Source organism: Filicampus tigris, chromosome 1 (genome assembly GCF_054856515.1).
Source record: "Filicampus tigris isolate MCC_2025a chromosome 1, RoL_Ftig_1.0, whole genome shotgun sequence".
NCBI classification, from domain to species: domain Eukaryota; kingdom Metazoa; phylum Chordata; class Actinopteri; order Syngnathiformes; family Syngnathidae; genus Filicampus; species Filicampus tigris.
Window position 1 is genome coordinate 33,429,057 of NC_141217.1, and position 8,544 is coordinate 33,437,600.

Genomic DNA, 8,544 nt, shown 5'->3' on the forward strand with positions numbered 1-8,544 from the left:
TTTTGTGAATTAATTTGGGGAACCTATCCACTGTTATTTTCCTGAATTACCGGCCAAATCATTGTTTTGTGCTCACATTGCGACATGTTGGTGCCAAGGAACTAGGTTGAAGTGAGCTGAGGAGATTCATTTGCACAAAAAGTAGTGAACATTAACAGGGGAGAGGTTAAATAAAATCAGTTGAATTATCAAGTTGTGTATAAGTGATGGAAAACTGTGCACACATGGACAAATTAATTTAGTGTACATTTTTATTATTAGTTTTGTCAGTGTCAAGATATTTCAGTGATCAATTGTGCGTTTTTTTTTTTGGTCATATTTTTGTTTGATGGTGTGCCATGTGAGTTTTTTTTTTATCATTTTAAAATGAACTGAACGGTTAGGAAATAGTGCACTAGGTCCAACAGCAAAAACACACTCATGACATATTTGGCTTGCGTCCGGGACAGAGGGAAACCATGTGCATGACACTCGTCAGAAGGCAGCACGGATTTAAGTCCTCCGGAGGGAAAACGACATGCTTCAAGATGTCGTTTTCAAGCTGTTCTAGGTGAGCATCGGAATACAGCAATAAACCGGGCGAAGCTACGGAATCGTCAGAACTGTACAGGAGTGCCGAGTCGCTGTCATCCGACATTGGACGAGTAGAAGTCCCGCGAGGTGCGCTCGCCGTCATCTCTTCAGCGGTGCGTCGCCGCGGCGTTAGGCAGGCGCCGGTGTTCCGCAGGATTTTCAAGGGGCCGAAATTGCTCTGGCTGAGTTGACTGAACGGCACCCGATGCGCAGTCAACATCTCTTCCGGAATGGTGCGCACGAAGTTGACCCTCCACATTTCCAAGGGGCGTCGGCGGCTTTTGTAAGGGGCGAGCTTCTCGCTAGATTCTGCCAAGTTGGAGTCAACACTGTCTACGCCCGCCTCCTCCTCATCCTCAGACGAATCCTGATCCAGACACTCCCTGGAACTCCCAGGAGAGTCAAAGACCACTCCTTTAGGCACAAGAGGTCGGACATATTGCCGGCGAACGTTGGCCGATGATTTGTGACAGTTTTCCGGCAGCCTCCTCATGTAGCGTTGCACTGACTCGGGCACAATCACTTCGTGCCTTTTGCTGGGTAATAAGGTGGAGAGGCTTCCTGGGATGCCGTTGCCAACAATGGGGACCAGGGAGGAAGGTTTGAGTCCAGAGACAAAGTCCACCAGCTCTTGAAAAGACGAGTGGTCCGAGTAAGGCACCACGTGGAGCTTGGGGTGGAAGAGGGTGAGAGGCCTGCTGGTGGGATAGATGGCAAGTGTGGGTTGTTCGCTGTTCCACTGGCACATGGCGGCAAAGGAGATCTCTCTCTGCTCCACAACGCGGATACGGCCGGCGCCCGGGTCGGTGGTGAAGACATCGGGCAGCCCAAGCACTCTGAGGGTGTCCATCTTGTCAAAACTCACCTCGATCCAGGTTTGAAACTCCATGGCCAGCTCCACCAGCAAAGACTCCTTACCAAGGGCGTAGAGACCTACAAGAAAGCAGACGATCGCAACACACTCAATCACTAGACCTTATGGCTGGACAAATCATCGATTCTAATGATTTATTTGAGTTTCGGGCTGCGGCTATTGAAGATCTTAAAAACTTTCGCAGACTATCCAATTGAGTAATCAAATAAAAATCGATTTTGCTTCATTAAAGCGGAAGTCAACGCAAACATATTTTTTTCAAGGATATATTCTATGCAAGCTCACTAGTTGAAAAAAGGCATTCTGATAAATATTGCGTTTGTGGAATAAGTGTTAATTCACTCGTTTTTAGACATCTCAGGGGGCGGCCATTTTGTCTTGCTCACAACGACCAATCACGGCTCAGATTCAGAGAACAGGTCAGCCGTGATTGGTCGTCGTGAGCAGTTGTGATGTCATTTTCAGTCGACAGAAGACAAAATGGCTGCCCCTAGAGAAAAACGAGTGCATTTTGCTGCTTAACTTATATTCCAAAAATGCTAAATTAATCAGAATGCCGTGTTTCAACTAGTGGGCCAGCTGGGAACATATTTTTAGTAGTATTTAGACTTCTTTTGAAGTCATTTTCATTGAACATTTTTAACGGCTTTCGTGAGTGTTTTTGGATGGCAAGGGGTGCATTTTTTTTTTTTTTTTTTTTTTAAATCAGGATGGGACGAGGGGAAGAATGAATATAAAACAACTCAACATTCATGTTTTCGTTATTCAATGAAAGAACTGATTAGAATATTTCAAACTTGATAATGTTGTACTTACAAATAAATAACTACGTCAAAAGGTCATGCTTTTAACTTGTATTATTTTGTATGAATGTCTGCTTAACTTCCCTTTAAAAATTACCATTAACTTCCTAGAAACTTTTTCCGAGAGACATTTTCCACCCCTTTGCAACCATATTCAGGACGATTATTTTAGCAGCTTCTGGAGTTCAAAACACATTTCTGCTACTGTGCACTGCTTTCACTAACAACATGTCTAAAAACTGAGAGCTCTTTTACAAACGCAGTCTTGACTACTTATGTTGGCCACTTAACCAAACCCTCTTGCAACTGCTTTCAAAACAGTGACGAGCAACTTTCCTAAGAAACACACTACATGAGTGGAATCGTTTTCATTTGGTTTTGCGTTCGCCAAGAAAGGAGCCTGTGGAAGACAATCATGGAGTCAGTGGTGCTGAGTGAATGCTCTGGAAATTTTTTAAAAATATTATTTCTTGTTTGCTGTTGGGAGAAATAAACCAAATCATAGAAGCGGGAGAAAAAAAATACAAACCCTGTTTTGGATAACATCAATGTCATTTGCTTTATCTATAAGAATTTAAATGTTTCAAATTACAAAATGATGTGAGGCACTGAAAGAAGCAGTGCAAAAAAGTTACCCAAGACAACATTATGGTCCGGGTGGCTGCGAATGATTTCCTTGATTTGTTGTGTGGCTTGCTTTCTTGAGGGGATGCTGCGGTTGGGGTCACAGTTGGTGTTGTCCAAGTACAGAACATCGATGGTGGCGTTGGTCGCGAGGCACAGCTCACGCAGCATTGACGGACAATATCTGAAGTCACCTGAAATAGCAATAGCAAGTAACGCAAGTAACTATTTTTTAATCTCTTTTCAAAATTGCTGAGAAAAGCCCCAAAGCTCCTCCATTGTCTGCATTTATGGTGGATATCTTGGATATGGATATTTTTTTCAACTACCCAGTCATTTGCCACCTCGAGGACCCGTTTGGCGCATTTTTCAGCCAAGGCCCTGGTTTTTGGTTTCACAACGATCAGTGCAAAACGAGTTGAAGGTCCACTTGCCATCAATAAAGTGAGTCACCCCCAAATACAATACAATACAAGTTTATTAATATAGCGCATTTCATAACATCTAGAGCTGTAACAAAGCACTTTACAAACAGTAGACGATAAAGACAATAAAAGGCCGTAATACACAAGTATAAATAAATATAGATATAAATAATATAAAAGATATAAATAAAAATATATATAAACAAATAAAGCCAATAAATTGACATAAAACACAATTGACACCCGGAAGAGAGACGAAAAATTCAGGTCTGATCAAAAGCCAGAGAACAGAAATGTGTCTTCAGCCGGGTTTTAAAAATGGACAGAGAGGGGGCTTGTCTAACATCCAATGGGAGGTCATTCCAAAGGGAAGGACCAGCGGTCGAAAAGGTGGTTGCGAGTTGAGGTCTAGTAATCTGCGGTTATACCAAATTTATTCGAATCCCCCGCCAAAACATCAAGATTGCTTTTCTTTTCACCATCATACATCTTGCTGATTTTAGTCGTCGCTGAAGTCCTGCTTAGTGGTTTGTATGATGGGTCATTGGACACTGTTTGCAACACCTCAATTAATCCCTTGTTCTTCATGATCGGCCTGCAGTTCATCGCTATTCACTTGGCAAGAACATCCGTCAGTCGCAGACTTGCTCATACGTGGGCTGTTCTCGAGTTTAGTTTGGCAAAGAGCTTTGCAACGGTTCGCTACATTAGCGTCTTCGTTGCTATCATTAGCTGTGGCTTTAGTCGCGGCTGGTTCCGTTGCATTTATGTGGTAGGCTTGAACTGGTTCTTTGGTAAGCAAAGTCCTTCTTACAAACAAGGCATATTACTCTGCCTTTATCAATAGTGCCGTCAGGGCATTTTTGAAAATGTACCAATCATCGGACCAACAACCCTCACATGCTCCTCCATTTTCACACCTCTCTGCTCCTGAGCTTGCCCTCCCACCTACAATAGGAGCCTATCAGGTTATGCCAAACACAATGACAGCCAATCAGTGTCCACTTCAAGGTGTGACATTGACCATTGTTTTTTTTTAATTTTATTTTATTCATTTATTGGTCACAATTGTTTTTGAAGCTGAGGGTATATAAAGGCTATACTTTCTGTGAATCACCCTAATACAAACTGTTTCAAATTCAAACAGACTTTATGATCAAATGTTTCATTCCTAGTGCGTTGAGACACTCACCAGTGTATAGTATGGTGCCAAAATAGCCTTCGAAGAGGAACATGACAGCACCTGGACAGTGGTTGGCGTCGATCAGTGTGACCGTCATGTTTTCTTTGCCAATGTCGTCCAGGGGCAGGAGGTATGAGTCACCCAGCTCCAATGGGTGGATCCACTTCTCCTTCACCTGCAAAAGAGAAAAGAAAAAAAACAAAAAACAAGCAGGGTTAACAATAATACAAATAATAACAAAAATCGTTCTATGGTGGATATAAAAAGTCTATGCAGACATGCTTTGGATGCCACGTTTTTGTGGTAAAAGTGGATAAATAGTCACTGGTCAAATGCTGGGGTTTGGTGATATAAATAATAAGACCAAGATAAATCATTTAAAAACTTTCTAAACATTAAATGTGACCTATAATCTCTACAAAAAAAAAATTAGAGGGTATATAGAGTATGCGATTACACAAGTGTGCACACCCTCTTCTAACCTGGGATGTGGTTGTGTTGAGAATGTACAACATTCAAATTCATGTTAAATGGAAGTTAGCATACACCTGCCACCATATAAAATGCCTCAAATTAACCCCAATATAGTTCAGCTGTTCTAGTACGTGTTTCCTGACATTTTTGTAGTCGTATATCTTATAGCACATCTCATTTTGTTCCCTCTAAGACGCACACGTGCGCGATTGTGTACTGCTCTCACCCTCTCAGCACACATCAAATGTATACAGCACATAAAAAAAATTCCAATACCCTGGTCTAAAAACAATTCTCCTACAAATGTTCTCTTCCACGGATATGGTCTCTTAAAGCTTCCCAAATGTAATGTCTGTCACAATCTATGCACAACGTACATTGTGGTTCAAAGGCTAAATACTCATTGGTGTGAACTTATTCCACTGGACTCTTCCACTCACCCACAAAATACCAGGAGTAGGTTGCATTTAAAAGGTAAATATAGGAAATGGAATGGACAAAATGGAATGAGCTGGAAAATGATATAAAACAATCGGCCACATCCCACATATTTAAAAGAAATTTGAAGCATAAGCTACTGGCGAGCTATATATCTGATGGTTTTGCGGCCTAATTACTTATAGGGTTAACTGAGGTTACGAAGGTTATTACAATGTAAAGTGTACATGAACATGATATGCTGTAATTTGTTTTAGGACCACACCGGAAATGGTGAAAGTGCCATGCAATTCACATGAGTTTTTGTAGTTCCGAGCTGCCTTCGTCATCAATGCACAAGCTGCAAATGAGCACTATTTGGTTGGCTCAGTCCAGGGTCGTACCTAGTCATTTGGATGCTCATGGCAAACTTAGTGCTTTTCTCGGCAAGTCAATTTGGGCCAATTCACAACATAAAAATTGGCATAAACTGCTTAATCCTTAACCAATTCTTAAAACTTTGGCTCATTTTATTCATGGTACATATTTCTATCCAATGATATTGTCTATTTTAATGTATAGGAAGTTTCAAATGTTTTGTTACATACACACCTACATCATATACTGTAACTTATGATCTCAGGTTTTGGACAGGTGTGGTACGACCACCGTGTGTATATCTGATGTTGCTCACCGTCATTACCAAGAAGTAGACACCCCTCCCAAATTAATAAAAAAAAATTGTCACCCTAACGAAAATCAGGCTCGTCATTGTCTCATCGTTAAGTGGGGTAGGATGAGTGCCAGCTCAACGCAGGAGACAGATCCACCTCTAAAACGAGCAAATTTTACCATGACAAGACATATGCTGCAAAAATATGTCTATGAGCCTTAGCGTTTTGTTTATGTTTAACTAACGCATTCCAATACATGTCAAAAGAGACCTGGTAACTCACTGTTTTCAATTTTGATTTTAAAAAATGCATAGTGTCTCGTTTAAAGCAAGTCATAAACAAAACGTGCGCAGTTACACTTCCACCACCATCGAGCATAGATGAAAGAGATCCCTCACCTGCCGCTTAACTTTGAGCAACGAAGCGGTTACTGGGGAGCAGTAGATGGGTCGGTCCGCCCATGTGGATGTCAGCCCGACCGTGTGATCGCTGTGCATGTGCGACAAGAAGAAGAGTCTGCTCTCTGGACATCTGCGAACATGCCAGAAGTCTACAGCCAGAGGAGTGTTGGCAATGATCTTGCCATTGGACATCGTCCCATGCGACGTCGTAGACGCACCTGTCAATAAACGAGTAAATAACGTTTGTGATTTCTCGCTCACTGGCCTTGGCTCATGTAGTGGCTTGTTTGAAGCCAGGCTGACTAAATAATTTTAGTTTCGTGGCTCCATGTTTTAGCGTTCTGTAAATGTTCCGCTCAAAGCTCTTTAACAAAAGCAAACGACTGATAACTCGTATCGGTGGCGGCAGCGCGCCATCTATATTTTCAATTTAGCTTCAACGACACGCCTCTTTCCTACCATAACACCGTCGCCCCTTGATTGCGTCACCAAGTCTTACATACTTACAAAAAGGAGCGCCTCGATCTCAATGAACAAAGGTACAACAAAACGACAAAAACTAAATGAATTCACCGTTTGAACAAACTCCTTTTTTTAAAATTTACTTCCCTCACTTGTTCAACGAAACAATACCGTCGCATAAAAATTACGTTGTCTCACGTCACGCGCCAGGCCTCACCAGCTGATTGATGCTGCATCCAACTTTTACATAATCGTAAAAGAGAGCACGCACACAACTTCGTAGTGGCTTGCTGGGCTAAATTGTGCTTGTTTAAGAGCAGCGAGTTTTTCGCGTTCTGAAATAAGAACAGTCAACCAGTTTGCTTTCTCACAACGTTCAAAACTATTCGCCACCACCGGTGAATAAGAACAGTCAACCAGTTAGCTTTCTCATAACGTTCAAAACTATTCGCCACCACCGGTGCCATGGTTCTTTTGCTTCTTTTGTTTATAGGCGGGTGACATCTGATGTAAAGTGCATTACCGCCACCTACCGTGCTGAAGTATGGGTCAGAGACTGAGTGCGCATCTACCAAATATACATTGTACTGTCTTGGGAGCAAATAAAAAGAAACCAAACCAAACCGAAACACCTACATTTCCCTCAAAAACTGAAACAGAGATTTAAACTGAACTAATTCAGTTCTCAGCAAATTTCTATGGTTAGACACTACCCCTCTATTGCTAATTAATTACTCGTATAGTTTCCCTTGTTGCTTTATCTTTGACTGCAACAAATAACATGTACACCACTTGATCTTTTCGACATTCACAAAAACCAGATCCATGTTCCCCCCCAAAAATGCATCAATCCATTCAATCCTGCATGCCCTATCTTAATGTAGTTATAAATGTTTGTTTTCATATTTCCACTCACTGTATACCTTCATTCCATCCACCTTTTGCTTTATGACGTCCTGTGCACCCTCCACTCCAAAATGATTGCCATTCACCTTGAGCTACATATTGTTTATGTAGGTCTACTTTACACCTTAGCCTGCCCTATGCCAATAGATACTTCTAGAAATTGACAATTAAAGTGCTTGTTTTGGGAAACAATTTGCTTTTCTATTCCCTTTTGCTTGGTTTGGATAGTGGGAGACTGTCACCCAAGTTGTAGACCGTCAAGACTTGACAATGTAGCTCTTAAAATGGATGTCAAGTAAAAAATAAATAAATTGCAATAATATGTTCCACGTGCCCCCACTGGTCCAAACAAGGTATTCAGAATAATGTTAACTGGACATTAACTGGGACATTAAAGTGTCCTTGAGCTTGCATTGTGAAGATCACATGATCAAACGCAGAAAACACGCAATTTTTGCAATGCGAGCCCGAGGACACTTTGACATCAATTCCAGTCAACAGCAGAGAGGGGTAGAATGTCTGAATGGTTGTGCCCTGAGATGGATGAAAACGCATAGATTAATCTGTTTCATTCTTATTCCACCAATGCAATATTAAGAATATTGTGTTTAGACTAGATGGGGTCAGAAAGATAGAGCATTTTTCACTCAACTTAATACAGGCTGGTTCAAAGTAGAATTTATTTTTTATTTGTAAATGTCACGTGTCATCTTCCAAACCGCTTATCC

The 8,544-nt window shown here is 41.5% G+C and overlaps 1 protein-coding gene across 4 annotated transcripts; it reads right to left on the minus strand.

Annotated features, from left to right (window-relative positions):
- Window positions 1-237: 237 nt before the first annotated feature.
- On the minus strand, window positions 238-7,369 carry dclre1b (DNA cross-link repair 1B). 4 transcript variants are annotated; one of them, XM_086034540.1, is made up of 5 exons: window positions 7,128-7,369; window positions 6,446-6,666; window positions 4,492-4,657; window positions 2,886-3,068; window positions 238-1,506 (listed from the first exon to the last, which is right to left on the minus strand). In XM_086034540.1, exons 1-5 carry the CDS (start codon window positions 7,144-7,146, stop codon window positions 419-421), a joined length of 1,677 nt encoding a protein of 558 aa, XP_085890666.1. In that variant the 5' UTR covers window positions 7,147-7,369; the 3' UTR covers window positions 238-418. The 4 variants fall into 4 exon arrangements, with proteins under 4 accessions (XP_085890666.1, XP_085890685.1, XP_085890676.1 ...); XM_086034559.1 differs by lacking the exon at window positions 7,128-7,369 and adding an exon at window positions 6,667-6,919 and having other exon boundaries at window positions 6,446-6,578; XM_086034550.1 differs by lacking the exon at window positions 7,128-7,369 and adding an exon at window positions 6,667-6,919 and having other exon boundaries at window positions 6,446-6,597.
- Window positions 7,370-8,544: the final 1,175 nt, after the last annotated feature.